This window comes from Taudactylus pleione, unplaced genomic scaffold, assembly GCF_031769625.1.
Source record: "Taudactylus pleione unplaced genomic scaffold, aTauple2 ptg000041l, whole genome shotgun sequence".
Lineage (NCBI taxonomy): Eukaryota > Metazoa > Chordata > Amphibia > Anura > Myobatrachidae > Taudactylus > Taudactylus pleione.
In genome coordinates this window covers 49,933,192-49,955,662 of record NW_028284443.1, presented here as the reverse complement: position 1 = coordinate 49,955,662, position 22,471 = coordinate 49,933,192, and the positions used below count along the sequence as shown (strand labels likewise).

The 22,471-nt window shown below is 44.2% G+C and overlaps 1 protein-coding gene across 2 annotated transcripts in view; it reads right to left on the bottom strand.

Annotated features, from left to right (window-relative positions):
- The window catches only part of CUL4A (cullin 4A), a 115,232-nt gene that overhangs the window by 63,535 nt on the left and 29,226 nt on the right, over nt 1-22,471 (bottom strand). For both annotated transcript variants that reach the window (XM_088458566.1, XM_088458558.1), the window contains exons 7-9: nt 9,700-9,862; nt 2,518-2,607; nt 327-409 (exon numbers count right to left, since the gene is read on the bottom strand). In XM_088458566.1, coding sequence (XP_088314692.1) covers nt 327-409; nt 2,518-2,607; nt 9,700-9,862 — 336 coding nt within the window. The remainder of the gene's footprint in view (nt 1-326; nt 410-2,517; nt 2,608-9,699; nt 9,863-22,471) is intronic.

Below are 22,471 nucleotides of genomic sequence, written 5' to 3'. Positions count from 1 at the left end.
CTCCAAGAACAATGACATGAGGGAGGTAGTTACCATCCCGGCAGTCGGGATGCCGGCGCACAGAATACCGGCACCGGAATCCAGGCAGCAGTTGGAATCCCGGCTCCAGAATCCCAACGGTATTAGGGTTAGTGTGCTTGGGGGATCCTGTATCCAACCCTGACATGATTACACTAGGGTTACCAAAACAATGGCATACTGACAGTGGGGTTCCAAGAACAATGGCGTACTGACATCTGAGTAAAGAGCTTAAAATTAAATCATCATTATTGCCATAATATTAAACTAAGGATGTATTATGGATGATGGTACTTGTGGTTTCTTACTGTGTCCCATTGTCCAAATATGTAATCACTCTGTCTGCCTCTTCTTCTAAGCGCCTGTTCACATGATGGAGGTATTCGGGAATCTAAACAGAACAGTGTATTAAATTAACCACATATAATAGAGATGAAGAACAAGATTCATCTTCAGCTACAGCTCATTAAAAGAACTTACCACTGACCAACAGCTCAGTCTTGAATCAAATATTTAAAGACTACTACCAGGTACTCTCATGTTAATATTTATTGCTTTACTGCATTATGCACTGACTATGCAATTAATAAGACTTTGTCGATGAGTCAAAACAAATTTGTACTGCATACATGATACATGGTATGTGTGATGCTGCATTGGAACATTAATCCAATATTATTATTACCCTTCATTTATATAGCACCAGAAGGGTTTTGCACCGCATTACACTGTACATCGACAGAAGCAGCACAAACAAAACATGAAAAAAACGCAAAAAGGGTTGAGGTTCACTCCAAGACAGAGGACTTTGGGTATAGACAAGTTGTTCAGGTTGTTGATGGATAATGAAATCGAGGGAGGGAAGACAATCGGCTCAGTCTAAAGGTGAGTACACATTAGACGATATGTCACCCGATCCAGCGAACCGGGCCGACATATCGTCCACATCCACAAATGTCAACCCAATATAGACGACCATGCGTGCTCTCACAGGTCGTCCATCGGGTTTGTTCTGTCGGCCTGCATGCAAGGCTGACGGAACGACAAAGCTGCTGACAGCAGGCAGGTGAATGGAGCGGGTGCCCGACATGTTAGGCGGTCGGGCACTGGACCATGTAATGTGTATTGGCCGTCTAATATATAGGCCTGTTGGGAGTCGCATCGGTGTGTACCCAGCTTTAGACAAGTTACGTTTAGGAAAGCGCTGGGATGTCCAGGAGAAAATAACAGTGAGATAGTGGAAACATGAGAGAGAAGAGAAGAGAGGGGGAGATCTGAGTATCATCAGCATAGAGATGATAATAGAGGCCGAAAGAGCTGATGACCTCAACTAATGAGGAAATATAGAGAGAGAATAAAAGGGAACCAAGAACAGAACCTTGGGGGACACCAACTTATAGTCGAAGTGGGGGTGAAGTGAGCCATGTGAAGAGACAGAGAAAAAGTGGTCAGAGAGGTAGGACGACAGCCAAGAGAGGACAGTGTCACACAGACAAAGGGAGTGAAGTATTTGCAGGAGAAGAGGCAGAGAGAAATGGCCCTTGGATTTGGCATTAAGAAGCTAATTACTGACTGTAGTCAGAGCAGTTTCTGTACAGTGGAGAAGACGAAGGCCAAACTGAAGTGGGAGTGGAAGAAAAGAAAAGTAATAAGGCAGTTGTAGACAACCTGCCCAAGGAGCTTAGAGGCAAATGGGAGGAGAGATGGGGCAGTAATTAGAGAACGCATCAGTTTTTTTAAAGAATGGGAGCGTCAAGGGGATGGTGTCTAATAAGAAAAAAAGGTTAAGGAGATAAGCAGGGTAAAAGCAGGCAATGGGAAAAAGAGGGCAGAAGAGGGGGAGGGGATAGTACCTAGGGGGGAAATAGAAAGTGAGGATGCTTGGTTAAGGTCCATGACTTCATCTCCAGAAACTGGGGAGAAGTAAGTCAGAGTTGGCAGGATGGCGGGGGAAGATGAGGAACGGTTTGAGGAAAGGGGGTTGGATAGAAAGGCAGAGAGTAGGGAAAGGATGATCTGGTGCGAAGTGATGTCCTGAAATATGGAAACAAGTTTGTATAAGAATTGGGTGCAAAGTTATAGGCGCCGAGTGTAGGAGAGGAGGTAAGGTGAGGCAGGGCAGAGGAGGGAGTTGAAGGTACGCGATGGGAGTTGAAGAACTGAGAGGAGAATTCAGCTTTGAGATAGTGAAAGGGCAGCACTCTATGAGAAAAGCATACATTTTAAAAGGAGGAAGGCCATTTTAACAATGGTTCAACAGAGCAAGACCCAAAAAGTTAGGTGTTGGGAGCAGACCAATCATTATAGCATGTGGTTGGCATTACATTCATTTTAATACAAGCTCTCTCATACATGCACATACTTTTGAGATTATCAGAAAAGAGTCCCACATGATTTACAAAATAATTTTTCAGTATATGTCACTTTATGAAGGCATCAATAATTCCTGGTATTACACCATCTATAAATGATACATGTATACAAATCACCCATGCTCACCTCTCTTTCTTGCATTAGCCTCTGCCCTTCAGATGCATACAAGCAATTTGTTTCTTCCAAAAATCTCACTTCAAATGAATCTTTGTAAACCTGTACAAAAAATATCAAACAAATTGTACATTGTGTTTGATAGGTTGCAGACTTCATGCAATGTGTCAAATAATAAAAACAAAAACACCAAACAAAAAGAAGTGTAGACTAGCAGTAACAGTAACAAAAAGAAGTTCAGACTAGCAGTAACAGTAAGCCAGAAAAAGTAACCCAAATTGTATTAAAAACTTAATTATGTTTATACAATGGGGCATATTCAATTAGGCACGTGTACTGCGCATGGAAAAGCTCCGGGTTTTCAGCCCAAAGCTATTAAAATAATTAGAGTTATGGTAGACTTACCTAGATAACTCCTTTTCTTCGAGGTCCATAGGGTCCACAGGGATACCATGGGCATATTATGGTTGGAGAGATCCAGGCACCAAACAGTTAAAGCTTCAGCTCCCAGGATGCCTCGAATCCTCCTCCATATATACTCTGCTCCTAGCCATAGGCCTTCAGTTTAGTTAACAAGCCTCAAGGCAGGAGCAGGAAAGAGGAGAAGAAAGAGCAATCGTACACCAGAAACACTCTTACATAAAACGAGGGAATCTGTGACCGAAAGAAAAAACTACCCATGCAGCCAGGTGAGTCAGGGTGGGTGTCCTGTGGACCCTATGGACCTCGAAGAAAAGGAGTTATCAAAGGGTAAGTCTAACATAACTCTAATATTCTTCTTCAGGGATATCCTAAAGCAGTTCCCTTAGCGTACGGGACGCTCCTGAGCAGAAAGAAGAACTCATCGCCCATAGGAAGCATCCTAAGAGGCAAAAGTATCAAAGGCATAGAACCTAAGAAAAGTGTGGGACAGAAGAGCACATGGCTGCCTTGCAAAACTGTTCAGCAGAGGCACCATGACTATATGCCCACAATGGCACTACAGACCAAGATCAGCCTGTGTGTACACCTGTCATGCGTAGCCATTTCGCCAGTCTGCTTATTAGCTGGCCATCCTCATTTGAAAAGCAGAATACAAAAAGAGCATCTGATATTCTAACAGAGTTTGTACGCTCCACATCCAGTGCATCTGGAAAGTATTCACAATGCTTCACTTTTTCCACATTTTGTTATGTTACAGCCTTATTCCAAAATGTAATACATTAATTTTTGTCCTCAAAATTCTACACACAATACCCCATAATGACAACTTATAAAAAGGTTTTTTAAGATTTTTGCAAATGTAATAAAAAAAACAAAACAAAACAAATACTAAGAAATCACATGTACATAAGTAGTCACAGCCTTTGCCATAAAGCTCAAAATTGAGCTCAGGTGTATCCTGTTTCCACTGATCATCCTTTATGTACAGCTTAATTGCAGTCAACTTGTGGAAAATTCAGTTGATTGGACAGGATTTTGAAAGGCATGCACCTGTCTATATAAAGTCCCACACTTGACAGTGCATGTCAGAGCACAAACCAAGCATGAAGTCCAAGGAATTGTCTGTAGACCTCCAAGACAGGATTGACTCGGCGCACAAATCTGGGGAAGGGTACAGAAAAATAACTGCTGCTTTGAAGGTCCCAATGAGCACAGTGGCCTCCATCATCCGTAAATGGAAGAAGTTCGGAACCACCAGGACTCTTCCTAGAGTTGGCCGGCCATCTAAACTGAGCGATCAGGGGAGAAGGGCCCTAGTCAGGGAGGTGACAAATAACCTGATGGTCACTCTGTCAGAGCTACAGCATTCCTCTGTGGAGAGAGGAGAACCTTCCAGAAGGACAAGCATCTCTGCAGCAATCCACCAATCAGGCCTGTATGGTAGAGTGGCCAGACGGAAGCCACTCCTTAGTAAAAAGCACATGGCAGCCCGCCTGGAGGTTGCCAAAATGCACCTGAAGGATTCTCAGACCATGAGAAACAAAATTCTCTGGTCTGATGAGACAAAGATTGAACTCTCTGGTATCATTGCCAGGCGTTATATTTGAAGGAAACCAGGCTCCGCTCATCACCAGGCCAATACCATCTCTACAGTGAAGCATGGTGGTGGCAGCAACATGCTGTGGGGATGTTTTTCAGCAGCAGGAACTGGGAGACTAGTCAAGTAGAGGGAAAGATGAATGCAGCAATGTACATCCTGGATGAAAACCTGCTCCAGAGTGCTCTTGATCTCAGACTGCGGCGATGGTTCATCTTTCAGCAGGACAAAGACCCTAAGCACACAGCCAAGATATCAAAGGAGTAGCTTCAGCACAACTCTGTGAAAGTCATTGAGTGGCCCAGCCAGAGCCCAGACTTGAATCCGATTGAACATCTCTGGAGAGATCTGAAAATGGCTGTGCACCAGCGCTTCCCATCCAACCTGATGGAGCTTGAGAGGTGCTGCAAAGAGGAATGGGCGAAACTGCCCAAAGATAGGAGTGCCAAGCTTTTGGCATCATATCCGAAAAGACTTGAGGCAGTAATTGCTGCCAAAGGTGCATCAACAAAGTATTGAGCAAAGGCTGTGAATACTTATGTACATGTGATTTCTTAGTTGTTGTTGTTTTTTTTTTTTTTATTACATTTGCAAAAAACTCAAATAAACTTTTTACACATTGTCATTATGGGGTATTGTGTGTAGAATTTTGAGGGCAAAAATGTATTTATTCCATTTTGGAATAAGGCTGTAACATAACAAAATGTGGAAAAAGTGCAGCGCTGTGAACACTTTCCGGATGCACTGTAGATACGGAGAGCACAAACTACATCCAGGGAAGCTTCACCTACAGAAAGATCAGGAGCCTGAAAAGCTGGAACTATAATTCATTTATATGAAACAGGACACTACCTTAGGAAGGTAACCCTCCTTTGTACGAAGAACAGCTTTATCCTGGTGAAAATTTGGAGGGAAACAAGAAAGCACTGCCAAGTCAGAGACTCTGAGCAGAAGAGATATCAAAAAGAAAAAGTGTCTTCGCTGTCAAACACTTCAAATCTACAGAGTCTAGAGGTTCAAATGGGGAAGCTCGTAGCGCCATAAGAACCAAGGACAAATCCCACGGTGCTACTGGTGGAACAAAAGGAGGCTGAACTTGCAGAACGCCTTGGAAACAAATTATAACAGCTGATAATGAGGCAATCTTCCTCTGGAACCAGGCGGACAGTGCAGAAACCTGCACTTTCAAAGTGGTCAGGAGGAGACCGCTGTCTAACCCCATATGAAGAAAAGTACCCTGGGAATCCTGAACACCTTAGGATCACACTTAGGAACACCATTGACCAAAAGAATGCCAAACTCTGTAATAGATGTGGGCAGAGGCAAGCTTCCGAGCCCTAAGAATCGTTTGAATTACAGAACTAGAAAAAACCTTTTGCTCTTAGGATGGAAGATTCAAGAGCCAAGCCGTCAAAACCAGACTAGGTTGCCGTCAGGGGCCCTGCGTTAGCAGATCCCGCCATAGAGGAAGAGGATACGGACTGTCTAAGGACAAATTCTGTATGTCGGTGAACCAATGACGTCTTGGCCAAGCCAATATTAATGTTCCTCCTTCCTGCTTGAATTTCCCAAGAACTCTTGGAAAGAGAAATTGGAGGAAAAAGATACGCCAGCTTGAAATCCCATCTTACTGCCAGTGGACCTGGACCGTACCTGGGTACCTTGTGGTTGTGATGTGACACCATGAGATCTATCTCTGGTAGACCCCATTTGTTTACCAGGAGCTGAAACACTCCCAGATGGAGAGACCACTCTCCGGCGTGGATGTCCTGGCGACTTAGGAAGTCTGCTTCCCAATTGAGTACTCCCGGTATGAATATTGCTGAGATGGCCAGAAGATAACGTTCTGCCCAAATCAGAACCTTTGTCACTTCTTTCATGGCTGCGTAACTTCTTGTGCCTCCCTGATGATTGAGGTAGGCCACTGTAGTCGGACTGAATCTGCTGCCATGGAGCAGGTCCTGTGCCATGATAAGTGCCTTGCACACTGCTCGCAGTTCCAGAATGTTTATTGGCAAATGACTTTCCTGATTTGTCCATCTTCCCTGAAAGGTGTGATAACCTGTCACTGCCCCCCATCCGCGAAGACTGGTGTCTGAGGTGTGAAGCACACAATTTAGAATCCAGAATGGGCGACCTTTGTTCACATGATCCTTTTCTCAACCACCACAGGAGAGCGTGACAAACCTCTGGAGTGAGAAGGATCCTCTGAGATCTTATTAGATGATAATGTCCGTTCCACTTGGAGAGAATCAACTTTTGCAGGAGGCCTGGAATGGAACGGAGCATACCCCACCATGTCGAAGGTGGATACCATTGAACCCAGGACCTGCATTGCTAACGGAATGGATACCCTTCACTTGCGTAGCAGCTTGCGTATTCGTGATGACAGCACCACAATCTTGTCCTCTGGCAGAAATAACATTTGTGCCCGAGAATCCAGCAAGGCTCCCAGATGTACCATCTGCTGTGTTGAGGAAAGTGAAGATTTCTTCCAATTGATTATCCAGCAGTGCTTTCAGTTGAAGATGGCTTTGTAAAACAACCGGAGTCTGTACCAATATCAGAAGGTCATCCAGAAATGGAAGAATTCTGACTCCCCATCGTCTGAGATAGGCTGATATGACTGCCATTATTTTGGTAAATACCCAGGGAAAAGTAGATAGGCCAAAGGGTAGAGCCTGAAATTGGTAATTCTGCTGAAGAACAACAAACTATAAAAATTGTTGGTGGGATGGTATAATAGGAACATGCAGATATGCATCCTGAATGTCCAGGGAAACCATGTAATCCCCCCCGGCTCCATTGCCAAAATAATTGACCGAAGAGTTTCCATCCGATACTTGGGTACACGGATAAACTTGTTGAGGGTTTTCAGATTTAGTACATTGGAATAATAACCCTGTCCCTGTTGCAACACAGGAGCCGCGATTATTACCCCCGCCTATAGGAGGGAGTGAATGGCTTCCTGAAAGGCCAAGGCCTTGAACGCATCTGATGGAAGATCTGTGCAAAAGAACTTATGGGGAGGATGCCTCCAGAAAGTGAGGGCGTACCCCTGAGAAACCACTTCTCGGACCCAGGCATCTGTTGTTTGATGCCAATAATCCGCACACTGAAGAAGTCGGCCTCCCACCCTGGGATCCCCCAGGAGGAGGCCTGCCCCATCAGCCTGAAGGTTTGTCGTCCGGTTTAGAAGCTGGACGTCTTGGTGGGCCAGACGTCTTAGTTTGTTGACTTGCGAAATCTAGTCGACCTAAACGAAGACTGTTCCCTTGCTCGACCCTGATGACGGAAGGACCAAAAAGAAACCTGCTTAGTACTTTATAGTCGCCGTAGATGGCAGACCTGCTGATTTTGAAGTCGCCAGAGTAGCTATAATTTTATCCAACTCTGCTCCAAAAAGTACTTTTCCATAGAAAGGTAAAACTTCTAGCGCCCTCCTTGATCCTGTATCCGCTTTCCATGATCTTAACCAAAGGGCCCTGCGTGCCACTATTGAACCAAACAGTCACACACAATGCATATGTAATATAATTACAATGGACTCTAAATCAACAACATAAACACCAGGAATGGTAGGATATAGAGCCCTGTATACCTTAACAACGGGAGAGGTATAGACGGAGACTGACCCAAACCCTCATGAGACCAACAGCTACAGCAGAGCACTTGTGCATCTTATATACAGGTGGAAGGTAGGCGGAGCAACTCAGATGCGCGAAAACCTTCATAGGGACTGTGCCTGGGTCGGGAGGAGGAGCTGCCGGGGGAGCGCCTACCTTCCCTAAGTTGCGTTAACCAGCCGGGTACACTGGCCTCGTGGCAACAGAAGCATCTGCTGCCGATCCCCGGCGTTAGACGATAAAGGCCCAGTGGTGTAGTGAGGACGCGGGTAATACCGGGCTCTGACTACAGTGGCTTCTGGTGCATCTCTGACACCAGAAGCAAGGACTGTCGCGCGCAATTCCCAGTAAGCGAGGAACCACCTTACCTGACCTCTCCGTGCATCCGGTTGCAGTCCAGGTCGCAGCATTGCTGCTAGCAAGCTTAGCCGCGACCTGCCCGAAATCACCAGCCCAGTTACTGGTGTTGCGGCCCAGCGGAGGTAGATGGAGTCGCAGTATATGAGTCTTAATTCAGACGCTTAGTACTGCCAACCCAAAAACGTATAATAAAACGTAAAATAAAAGCTTAGGACTTCCTGAGCAGTCCCCTGCTACAAATGTGCATCTTGATCCTGCCGCACCAAATGAACAACTGAAGGCCTATGGCTAGGGGCGTGGTATATATGGAGGCGAACCCGAGGCATCCTGGGAGCTGAAGCTTTAACTGTTTGGTGCCTGGATCTCTCCAAACCATAATATCCCCATGGTATCCCTGTGGATCACTATGGGCCCTGAAGAAGAAATTTTTAATTTTCTCTGGGGTTGGGTACCGGATGCCGGTGCTCGGGATCCCGGTGGTCAGAATCCCAGCAGGATTAGGATACAGACACTTGTCAGTCAGTATCTCAACCCTCCCCCTCTCCCTCCCCCTCACAGGTGTCTAAACCTAAGCTCTCCATTTCTGCACACTAAACCTTACGCTCCCCCTAGCCCCAGTACTTACCGCCGGGATGTCGGTGGTCAGGATGCCAGCGCCGGGATTCTGACAGGTGTCAGGATTCTGAGCACCGGCATCCAGACTGTCTGTATTTTGACCAGATCCATTTTCCTGAATAGTAATACAAAGATTCTGTGTAATATGTTGGAATCTATGGGTTTCCTCGCGCGTGAAGCCCCAGAGGCTGCATTTAAAGCAGATTATTTTTTTTTTTACCCTCTCAGCTCTTGAGGCTGCGAGAAAAAAAATCAGAGTTACGCGTGGGGATGCAGGACCTGGACTGTCAATTAGCAACGGGGCAAACTCCCCAGCTAATTGGTTATGCTCCAATATATTTTATTTTGTCAGCTTAACCCAAAACAGGTTTCTATTTTCCTTAATACATAACCAAGCTTGTTTAATGCACAGGTTTTGAGCAAAGTACTATCCATTTCATTTTAAACATAAGACATATGATTTAAAGAACTTTAGACACCCCCCGCTGTATCGGAATTGACCCCCTCAATGTAACAATACCATTGAAAATGTTAAAATTTTGATCAAATTGACTGTCAGCAAATGGCACTTACTTGTAAGTCAGACAACATGCCGAGTAAACTACGTAAAAGGCTTCGGTCCACAGCCTCCCCAGTTCGCTCTCGCTCAATAAGGAGGAGGATGCCATCAATTGTCTTCATCTGAACCAATTTGTCACTTATAACATGACTGCAAAATAGTTCCAAGCCCATATCCCTGCATAAACACCAAACACAAAAGCATTATATAATTGCAAATACTTAAGAGATTTAAAAGTGTCATTACACTAAATTAATAATTATACCCTATACTGGACAACAGCTCACAGTTCAATGAGAGGTGTTATTAGAGGAGGTCAAAGAAATTGGATAAGGTGGACGAGTGCTGCAATGGGAGTGTAGTGTTTATACAAAACAAAAAAAACACATTTACTATAGAGTTGTCAGAGGAGCAGAAGTAAAATATTGAAAAACTTAAAATTTCAATTTGTATAATTTTTGTATACAATATATTGTCCTGCTAAGATCACACCTCAAAAACTCCAGCTCCCAGTACAAATGGGACACAATATTGTCTACTTAATGATAAATGCATAGCTACTGGTACAATTGCTAAAAATTAAATATTCAAGTCTGTCCCAAAAATTCTAATGACTTAATCAAGATGAAATTCTTTACTAGAACCTTGTTATGTTCATATCATAAAAATACTTCAAACTGATTGCTTTTGGGAGTGCGGAAAGATTAGAATGTTCTGGAACAAAGTCTTGTTATATAGTAAAGCATGCCTTTGTGCTACATTTTCTAACTAGGAGTTAGTCAGAACAAAGGTTTTGTCATTCCTCATTTGGTGGTAATCGTTACCATGTCAAAAGAACTTATACTATCACATTGGATATCTACCACTACCTCATCCCTTAATGAACTCAAACAGATTGCTGCAATTGCTATAATTCGATAGAAGGTCCACACTTCCGAATGTGGAACAGGGAGTGTTACGTTTTTATAAAAAAAATTAGGCCAATTCATAGAGAAGTTGGATTCCACTTCGCAACCGCAAAATTTTAAACTATTCGAGAATACGGAGTGATATTCACATCTCCGCTTGCTTTAAGAGCATAGTTATAATATTTTGTTCACGTACTTATTGATTGTTCTGTTGATTTAGATTGTACAGTGAATTAACTTAAACCCCCCCACCTTCTATCCTTATGCTTTTCCCTTAGTCTTCCATGTGCTCCCTTTCCCCCTTCTAGTATTATCTGATAATTACTCCATCATTTACATAACCATTTCAATGTTCAGTAACCTTTATTATTATAAATTAGGGATGTGCAGGCTCGGATAGGTTCGAGTTTGCACGTGGAGTTCGGATTTTTCCCTCCAAAAAAACGGAACTCAGAAAGAGGCAAAATGTCATCTTACATGGACGAACATCATCATTCCTGTCCAGGAATGATGATGTTCGTCCATGTAAGATGACGTTTTGCCTCTTTCTGAGTTCCGTTTTTTTGGAGGGAAAAATCCGAACTCCACGTGCAAACTCGAACCTATCCGAGCCTGCACATCCCTATTATAAATAATTATAATATCTCTAGTCGCTCTCTTTAGACAATTCTACTTTTTTGTTTACTGCCTAGTTCAATGCAACATATTTGTTATGTTTGGATTGACGTTTATCTATTAGTCCTTATATACTATGCTTTTATTTTATTATACTTTCTCTTTTTTCTTGTAATTGGAATGTACTTATTATTTGTAAAACTCCAATAAATAGATAAAAAATAAATACTTCAAACTGTAGTAACTGTAGTAAAAAGAAATTTTCCTTTTATTTAGTGGTTATGTAAAAATGTGTCTCTCTGTGTAAATATAATGAAAAGTAGAAAGAAGAAACCTAATAACTAGTGGGCTTCAGGACAGGAATGGACATGGTGTCATTTACACCCTCGGGGCTGGTACAATCTTAAGGCCAGTACACACTAGACGATGTCTAGGTTGTACCGACATCATAAGCAACGGACCTGGCGGAGGTGCAGTCATTGGCAAGTGTGTATGCAAAAGTATCAAAGGCGTAGAACCCAAGAAAAGTATGGACAGAAGACCACGTGGCTGCCTTGCACCATTGATCAGCAGAGGCACCACAATGGAATGGAATGCCCACGATGGTCCCACATACCAGGTAGAATGTGCGGTCGACGTGTTTGGGACAGAGAGATCAGCCTGTGTGTAAGCATGAGCGATAGTCATACGTAACCATCGAGCCAGAGTTGGTTTGTTAGCTGGCCATCCTCGTTTGTGAAAACCATATAACACAAAAAGAGCTTCTGATTTTCTAAAAAGAGTCTGTACGATCCACATAGATACGGAGAACGCGAACCACATCCAGGGATGCTTCACCTACATAAAAGGTATGAAGAATGAAAAGCTAGAACCACAATCTCTTCAGTCACATGAAAACGGGACACTACCATAGGAAGGTAACCCGCCCGTTTACGGAGAACAGCTCTATCCTGGTGAAAAATCCGGATGCAGGCAGGGACCCTACGCTAACAGATCTGGCCATAGAGGAAGAGGAAGCGGCGTGTCTATGGATAGATTGCATATGTCGGTGAACCAAAGGCGTCTGGGCCAAACAGGAGCTACTAGTGTCACTGTTCCGCCTTCCTGCTTTAATTTCCTGAGGTCCCTTGGGAGGAAGGAAGTCGGAGGAAAGATATACGCCAGCTTGAAGTCTCATCTCACAGCCAGTGCGTCCACGAATGCGGCTGAGGGGTATCTGGTCCTGGACCCGTACTTGAGGACCTTGTGATTGTGACATGAGGCCATGAGGTCTACGTCTGATAGGCCCCATTTGTTTACCAGGAGTTGAAAAAACCCAGAGTAGAGAGACCATTCTCTGGCGTGTATGTCCTGGCAACTTAGGAAGTCCGCTTCCCAATTGAGAACTCCCAGGATGAATATTGCTGAGATAGCTGGCAGATGACTTTCCGCCCAGATCAGAACGTTCGTCACTTCCTTCGTGGATACGTGACTTTGCGTGCCTCCTTGATGATTGAGATAGGCTACTGTGGGTGCATTGTCGGACTGGATCTGGAACGGCCTGCCCTGGAGCAGGTCCTGTGCCATGAAAAGTGCTTTGTATACTGCGCAAAGCTCCAGAATGTTTATGGGCAGATGACATCCCTGATTTGTCCATCTCCCCTGAACGGTGTGATGACCTGTCACCGCCCCCTCCATTGGCGAAGACTGGCGTCCGTGGTAAGGAGCACACAATTTGTAATCCAGAATGGGTGACTTTTGTCCAGATGATACTTTTGTAGCCATCACGAGAGAGAGACGAACCTCCAGAGTGAGAAGGATCCTCTGGGACCGCATTAGATAATATAGTCTGTTCCAGCGGGAGAGAATCAATTGCTGCAGAGGCCTGGAGTGGAACTAAGCATATTCCACCATATCGAAGGTGGATACCATTGACCCCAAGACATGCATCGCTGATAGAATGGATACCCTTCGACTGCGTACTCGCAATGATAGGGCCACAATCTTGTCCTCTGGCAGAGACACCCTTTGTGCTTGAGAAACCAGAAGTGCCCCGAGATGTACCATCTGCTGTATTGGAGACAAAGAAGATTTCTTCCAATTGATTATACAGCCGTGCATCTGTAGGCAGACAATGGTCAGCTGGAGATGGTGTTGTAGAACAGCCAGAGATTGTGCCAATATCAGAAGGTTGTCCAGGAATGGCAGTATTCTGATCCTTAACACCTGAGATAGGCCATCATCACAGCATTATTTTGGTGAAGACCCGAAGGGCCTTTGATAGACCAAAGGGCAGTGTCTGAAATTGGTAAGGTTGTTGCACGACAGCAAACCGTAGAAATTGTTGGTGGGATGGCGTAATAGGCACATGCAGGTACGCATCCTGAATGTCCACAGAAACCATAAAATCCCCAGGTTTCATTGCCAAAAAAACTGATCGGAGAGTCTCCATACGGAATTTGGGTACACGGATAAACTTGTTGAGGGTTTTCAGATTTAGAATAGGGTAATGAGACCCATTCAGTTTCTGAACCAAAAATAGATACTTCTGGGGAGGATGCCTTCAGAAAGTGAGAGCATACCACTGAGAGACTACTTCTCGGACACAGGCATCTGTTGTTTGATGTCCGTAGTCCGCATACTGAAGAAGTCGGCCTCCGAACCCTGGGATCCCCCAGGAGGAGGCCCGCCCCATCAGGCAGAGGGTTTGTCGTCCGGCTTAGAAGCTGGACGTCTGGCCGACTAGTAATTCTTAGTTAGCTGCTTGATGGTCCTGCAAGAACTAGATGGCCTGGAGGAAGGCTGTCCTTTTGCTCGTCCCTGAGGACGAAAGGGCCGAAAAGTAGACTGTCTAGAATTTAATGTAGCTGTTGATGGCAGACCTGCAGATTTTGAAGCTGCCAGAGTAGCCACTATCTTATCTAACTCTGGGCCTGATTCAGAGACGGAAGCTCTGACCAGAGCGCTCGCTCTGAATCAGGGCCCTCCTACCTAAACTTGGAGCGACCACCCACAGCATATGCGAGCGGCCAAAAAGATGGTCGCGATGGTCAAGACCATTGCGACCATCGGGCTTGCGACGAGACCCTGCGGTAGGGTCTCGGTGACCGCAAGCCACGGAGTGATTTTGGCTCTATCAGAGCCAAAATCACTCCCACTGACATCACTAGTGATGTCAGTGGGGCCGGACCCAGACGGTAGGCGTTCCCATGGGAACGCCTCCTTCTGGCAGCCACACCCCTGGTCAATCAACATCGCCAGCACGCCCCCTTTGGTGCGAGACCCGGAGCGACGGCTTCCCCGTCGTTAGCCGGGTCTCGCGCATGCGCACGACGGTGCAGCCTCCGTCGTGCACATGCGCACTAGGGCACCATCGACCCGCGTGCGAGCGCTCACGAGCGTGTCTGAATCAGGCCCTCTGTTCCAAAAAGTATATTTAATTAAAAAAAAATGAAGGATTCCAGAGCCACAACCGAGGCTGCCGATGCTTTAGAAGCCCAGAATCTATTGCAACTTCTCCCAAATAGGTGGCTGATTCCCGTATGTGGGAGATATGTCAGCAGTTGTCTGGTAGTATTTGGTAGAGTATCTTTCAATGCCCCCGTCCATTCTTCAACAGCCTTGTGTGCACAAGCCCCGTCCATAGCCGGCCGAGTATCTAGACAATGAAAATACTACTTTAAGCCATGTTTCAATTTTTCTATCTTTAAGAGAAGATGCTGACATAATAGGCAACGTAGCACTAAATGTGTCACATGAGCATCCACAGTAGGAGGGATTTCCCAGTTAGTACTTTCAGTAGCTGGGAAAGGATACAAAGATGTTAATCTTTTCGTAACAAACTCAGCTTTTACCACCTTCTGGTGTTTAAACACTGGAGCTTTCTGTCTAGGAGCTGGCTCATCATCCTGTATATTTAGGATTGATTTGACCGCCCTCACCAAAGAAGGGACATCCACTGTAAAAGGATGGTCCTCCTCTACTGAGATAGGCCCTGGAGAAGAACCCAGCGCATCATCTGATTCCTTTTGATGATGCGTCTGAATCTATATGCTTAGCAGACCGATAACATCCTTTTCGGCGCCTTAGTGACTACTGGTCTGTTTGCAACAGCCCACTGAGCCATATTCTGACTTCGGTGGGCAAAAACATCCATCCAGGAAGGATTTATAGGGGGGGGCAAACATAGGATGCTGAAACTGCTGTGAGTATCCTATTAAAGGAGGCTGCGTGGTTGTAGCCAAACAATCCACTAGCTGCTTCCTCACCCGAGACAAGGACGACACCCAAGATGGCTCCTGTACAGGGGCTGGTAGACTGGGCATGTGAGGTGGTTCTTTATAAACAGACAGCACACAAACCATCCTGTATAAAGGCCCTCATTCAGAGGCGGTCGCAAGAAGCGATTGCTCTCTCTGAATGAGGGCGGCCGCTTCTTTTTTTTAGAGCGACCTCCTGGTTGCTAGCTAAGCTGTGGGTTACCAGCCACAGCTTAGCGACCAACCACGGTGATGGCCAAGACCATCGCGACCATCGGGGCTTGCGACAAGACCCTAAGGTTGGGTCTCGGCAACCGCAAGCCCCAGGGAGGTTCCTGCTCTGATCGAGCAGGAAGCTCCCACTGACATCACTGCAGATGTCAGTGCGGCCGCCCAGAAAACGGCAAGCGTTCCATCAGGAACGGCTCTGTTTGTGTACCCACCCCCCCGCCCATAAAACGGGCCGAGCTGTCGATCAACAACGACAGCCGGCCCTTTTGTAGTGAGCTCCGGAGCGAGAGAGTTTCTCTCTCGCTCCGGGGCTTGCGCACGCACAGTGCGGCCGCTGCGCGTGTGCAGGACCAAAGCATCGACCCGGTCGCGAGCGAGCAGCGCTTGCGACCTGGTCTGAATGAGGTCCAAAGTCCTGAGGGGACAAACCCGCCAAACAGGATTTACATGAAACCAGCACAGGGGCCTCCACCTCCTGTTTCCCTTTACCTTTTGACATATAAATTATAAAGTTAACAATGCAATGTAATGTAATGTGACAGACTTCACAAATAACTAGTAAATGTGAAGTACAAAGGAAAACCCCCACCCACCTGTAGCAGAGGGATGAAGAGAAAAAAAACAATGATAGTTATAACTGAGTCAGAAATAAAAGGCAGTATCAACACAGCAGCTAGCAAAAAAAGTCACATACAATGCATATGTAATTCAGTTGCAATGGACCCTGAATCAACTACTGAAATCTTGGTAGGCTATAGAGCACTATATACCAAACCGCTTCAGCAGAGCACAGATAGTGGGCTGTGAGCATCTCTTATGCACAAAGGGGGTAGGAGGAGAGACCCAGACGCAGGAAAACCTTTGATGGATCAGTGTCTGGGTCGGGAGAGGAGCTGCCGGGGGAGAGCCTACCTCCCCTAAGCTGCGTCAACCGGCCGGGTACGCTGGCCTCAAGGCAGCAGAAGCATCTAGTGAGGGAGCGGACGGCCCCGGGCCCTAACTGCAGCGGCTTCCGGTGCGTCTCCAGTGCTGGAAGCAAGGAATTGCCTTACCTGACATCTCTGAGTCCGCGTGCAGTCCGGGCCCTGGCGCTGCCGCGAGCGAGCTCTGCCACCAGCTCTGAGCAGCCCATGAAAAGTGAAGAGACACACTAGCAGCAGGTAAGATTCAGCACTAGGCACACAACATAGTACTGTTCAGCACTGGGAACACAATGGCACTGTGCACACACCATAGTACTGTGCAGCACTGGGCACACCATAGTACTAGGCAAACCACAGTGCTGTGCAGCACTGGACACAACATAGTACTGTGAAGCACTAGGCACACACTATACCCCGGCTTCGGTAACCTGTGACTCCTAGCAGCATTGTACTCCTTTACAGACAAATCCTCCTCTGAGGCATGCCCTATAGACCATTATCTAGGCTAATAACCCAAATATCACAATCTCAGTAATTTACTGTGGTTCGGCCTTTGGGGGTTATTCAGACCCGCTCGCAAGCGGGTCGATGGTGGGGCATTGTGTGCGCGAGCCCTGGAGCGAGTGAGAAATTCACTCGCTCCGGTGCTCGCAACAAATGGGGCGGCTATCGATGTTGATCGACAGCTCGCCCCGATTTGTAGGCGGGGAAGGGGGGGTGGCTGGACAAACGGAGGCGTTCCTGAAGGAACACCTGCCGTTTGTGGGCGGCCATACTGACATCACGAGTGATGTCAGTAGTCAGCTTACTGCTCTATTAGAGCAGGAAGCTCACTGGGGCTTGCGGGAACGAGACCCTACCGCAATGGTCTCGTGGCAAGCCCGATGGTCCCGACCATCACCTGGCCGCACGCAAAAGCTGTGGGTGGTCACCCACAGCTGAGCGAGCGGCCAGGAGGCTGGGTTTTAGAAAAAAAAGCGGCCTCCCTGATTCAGAGAGAGCGCTCGCTTTTTGCGAGCGCCTCTGAATCAGGCCCTTTGTGCGCAACGAGTAAAGTTTATTCTAACAACCAGCAGCAGAAAATCTGGACAGAATTATTTATGTTGTGAGACCATGAATAATGTGTGATGATGCAGTATATGGTGCTGTGAGGTGGTTATTGTATAATGGGGCAGATGTATGAAGCTCTGGAAAGTGATAAAGTGCAGAGTGATAAACGAACAGCCACTCAGCTCCCAACTGTCATGTTACAGGCTGTGTTTGAAAAATGACAGTTGGGAGCTGATTGGTTGTTTGTTTTATCACTCTCCACTTTATCACTTCACAGAGCTTCATACATCTGCCCCATTGCCTCCTATATTCTATATCATTCACTAGAATAGTATCTGCTTGTCAGACAGGGCTGGTAGGTGATGTATTTGATTATAGTTCTTAGACATAATTATTTTTCATAGATTTCATTACACATTTAAACCGCATCCCCATGATATAAACTGCACCTGCAGTTTTTTGCCACGTCCCTTTAGCCGTTACCATGCTCTGGTAGAAAAGCAAGGCCACTTGATTTCATGTGCCCACAGGCTAAAGCCAGATACACACTAGACAACATAGAAGTAAAAATATTCTGCGCTTGTGGATGTATTGTAAGCAGCTCAGTAGAATAGAGATTGAAATTGATGTGTCAAATACGAGCGCTAATGGAGAATATGTAAATGGTTCTGTAGTGACTAGTATGCTGTAAAAATTGCGTGCTTCACATCATCATATTTTTATGATGCTGATATCTGTGTGCACTGATTAGTTTATAAATAAAAAACTGTATCTGTATGCACTGATTAGTTATAAATAAAAACAGAAACACTTAAGATATTGGTAACAATGGTATGGTAGTAGTACTGAGTATGTGAGTTGTTGGCTACTATGTAAGTTATGTAACACTGTATCTTATATTGAATAGTCAGTGGTCTATTATGTTTACATGTGAAGTGGGAGCATTCGATAGCACTAAAAATAGTTCCGGAACACAAGGACCATTAAAACAAAGCCAAATTGCTTGAATAAAATGTTTATAGCTCTTATGAGGTATGTTTTAAGAGAGTCCGTCAGTCCGTACCCGGCTGATAGCCGCCGATGGATGCCGCACCTGACAGCGGGGCCAAACGAATGGAGGTAGTGTGTCACTCTAACTATTCCTATCTTACCTCCTAGGCTTCTTCTGTTGGTGCGGCAGGTCCTTGCTGCTGCCGTGGACGGATGCGGGATGGGAGCCGCTGGTGGTGTCGCTCTGCCGGGACGGGTGGTATGACGTCACCCGCTTCCGTGCACAGTGCGTCTCCTCTATAGTCGGGCTGTGGTTCTCTCTTTACATTCTCCAACGTGTTTCGTACCGCAGCGGGTACTTTTTCAAGGATAGGGTGTCCCTGGACTGTTGCTCAATTTATACGATATTTTTAAAATAAACTTTATTGTTCCTATTAAAATTTGAGCAGGAAGTTCAGGTTAAAAAAGCGGTAACCTTGTGTTCCTGTTAAAGAAGTGCTCCCATGTTAATCAGTGCACACAGATATCAGCATCATAAAAATATGATGATGTGAAGCACGCAATTTTTACAGCATACTAGTCACTACAGAACCATTTACATATTTTCCATTAGCGCTCGTATTTGACATATCAATTTCAATCTCTATGCTACTGAGCTGCTTACAATACATCCACAAGCGCAGAATATTTTTACTTCTATTACAAATCCCCTCCTTAAATAATCTGCAGCTACTATACAAACCACACTACTGACGCATAAATTTAGGAATGATAATCTTGATAACATTTTTTGTGAAGACTCCAACCCTGTGTTACTCCCAGAAGAAAATGAGAAATTCTGCAGTCAGTTTCTCAAGTTAGAAAAGAACTACATTGCAGAAACAAAACAATGGTGGGAGATAACTACATTGACAAAGTACCTAGAAAAAGGAATGATACCAAGAGGACTACGTATCCAAAAAAAACCCACTTTCAATCCGACACAAAATGATTTCTTCAAAAGGTGGAACAACATCTTGGATAGCTGTTCCAAGGAATTAATTAAATTAATTATAGAAGACAGAAAAGCCTCCCTAATAAAAATTAATGAAAAAATTAAAATGTATGAGAACAAATTTGACACATTAAAATCAATGGAGGACTATACCAATCTAATAAAAATGACAAATAATAAAATAGAGAAGTTGGAAGAAGGAATTCTAAGACAAAAACAGAACAAATTTTTGACAGACGTGAAAGAGAAAAGGAGCTATGAAGAAAAAATAAATGAAAAAAGAACTTCATTAATACACGATAAAATATATACAAAACCAACGGAAAGAACAGTATACAGGAAATATAATCAACAATACCAGGGACAAAGACCCCGAAAAGAACTTAATCACAGGAACACGAAAACGAATAATGAAGGAAGGAGAGAACCATTAATAAAGGAGATCCCGAAAGTAGCAACAATACCAAGGACCTACCAGTCATATAATAAGAGACATTTTTCATACAATACAGAGGACCCACACAAACTCATAAAGGAATCATTCAATCAAGGTACAGAGGCAGCACAAAAAGAACAAGGAAGAAATTGCCGCAGTCTAATGGAACAAGTTGAAACAACAATTCCATCAGGAAAAATAACAAAGAAAAGACAAAGAAAAGAAAGAGTTAGTTCAGAAGATAGCGATGAGGAAGATTTTTTAGATTTTGTTTGGGGCACAGGAAAACCACCAGAACATACAATGAAGAGGGGAAGAACATCAAAGAAAAAAGAAAAAGAGGTGTCAGAGGAGGACTTAGAAGTAGAAGAAAACAGACAGGTTTCAAGAATATGAATAAAGAAAAAAAACAAAGCATATTCAATTTAAGCAATAAGATTTTGTCAGAAAATCACATGTCTGCTCAGTAAATGTCTGAAATTCACCCCCCACTCAAACATTAACAGATTCAATTTTTATGTTGACACTCAGAAATTTATCAGAAAATTGTGCCTGAAGAAGTACTTCGCAAGAGACCCAATAACAAGAATGGATTTGGGACCGCGTTCAGAATATATACATACATCATTCAAACCGAATTCAACTTTCTTCCCATCATACATAAAGGGACCTCATATAGACACGTTTCAGAAATTGGTGGAAAAAGAAATAGAAGATTTGCCAGAAAAATTGAAAAAACTAACTATAATTTGACCATAGCAGAAAAAAAGCAATGAAGAATCTGAAAGAAGATGACTCAATAATCATCAAGCCCGCCGACAAGGGAGGGGGATTGGTGATTATGAACAAAGAAGATTATACAAAAGAACTAGAGAGATTGCTAGAAGATCCAATAATTTACCAGAAATTATCTAATAACCCAACAGAAGAATATGGGAGAGAACTATCACTCCACCTTGAAGAAGGGCTACATCTTGGAATAATAACAAAGAAAGAAATGGATTACCTGGATGTGAAAAACCCGAAAATTCCTGTTTTTTACCATTTGCCGAAACTACACAAAGATAAGCAGAATCCACCAGGACGGCCCACAGTTTCGGGAATTGGCTCTATATCATCAAAACTATCTAAATACATTGATTTCTTCCTCCAAGAGATAGTAACGAAACAAAAAAGGTTTTTGAAAGACACCATGCAAGTCCTACAGTTACTGAAGAAAATGGAGTGGAAAAACAGCTATACCCTATGCACAAGTGATGTAAAATCTCTTTACACGTGTATAGACCATGAAATAGGATGCAATCACACAAGACACTATCTCACAACAAGTACTAACATCCCGACAAGACAAGTGAATTTCATAATGGACAGCATTGAGTTCATCCTGAACCATAACTTTTTTTGGTATAATGGGGGTTATTTTAAACAGCTCAAAGGTACAGCTATGGGCACTACATTCGCACCAAGCTATGCAAATCTTTTTGTTGCAAAGTGGGAAGACAACCACATTTGGACCAACAACCCCTTTTTTGAATATGTAATATGTTGGAAACGGTACATAGACGACATACTGTTCATTTGGGGTGGACCGGATAACCTTTTGGGAGATTTCATTAAATATATCAACGACAATGGCATTGGCCTGGAGTTCACCACACAGAGCAGTAAAGAGTGGTCTTTCTTGATCTAGAAATTTTTGTCAGGGGAGGGACACTGCAGACGAAAACACACATCAAGGAGGTTGATGGCAAGAACTTCCTTGATAGCAGAAGTAACCACCATAGGAAATGGATAGAGAACATACCAGAGGGCCAGATGAAAAGAATACGTAGAAATTGCATAGATCCAGGAGATTTTATACAACAAACGGAAGATTTGAAACAGAAATTTGCTGAAAAAGGTTACAAAGAAGAAAAATTAGAGAACCATATGAAGAAAGTCATGAATATGAAAAGGGAAGAACTACTACAGTATAAAGAAAAAACCCAAGAGAACCCTGAAGTCACCTTGATCACACAATACAATGGAAACCATAAGATTATTGAAAATGTATATCGCAAACATTGGCACATTTTACAATTGGATCAAGATCTCAAAGGAATGGTTGGAACAAGGCCAAAGATAATATACACCAGAGCTAAGAATCTGAAACAAGAACTTACTAAAAGCTTTGTACCAATCGAAAAAGAGGAGAGAAATAAGCTAAATACAGGCTTTTACCATTGCCTAAAGTGTAAAGCATGCAGAAATGAAAACTTTAACAATACAAAGAAAATTGAGAAATTTAAATCAAATAATACAGAGCAAGAGTTTAAAATTAAAGAGCACATTACATGCGAAACTGAAGGGGTCATATATCTTTTAGAATGCCCCTGTGGAAAACAATATATAGGTCAGACGA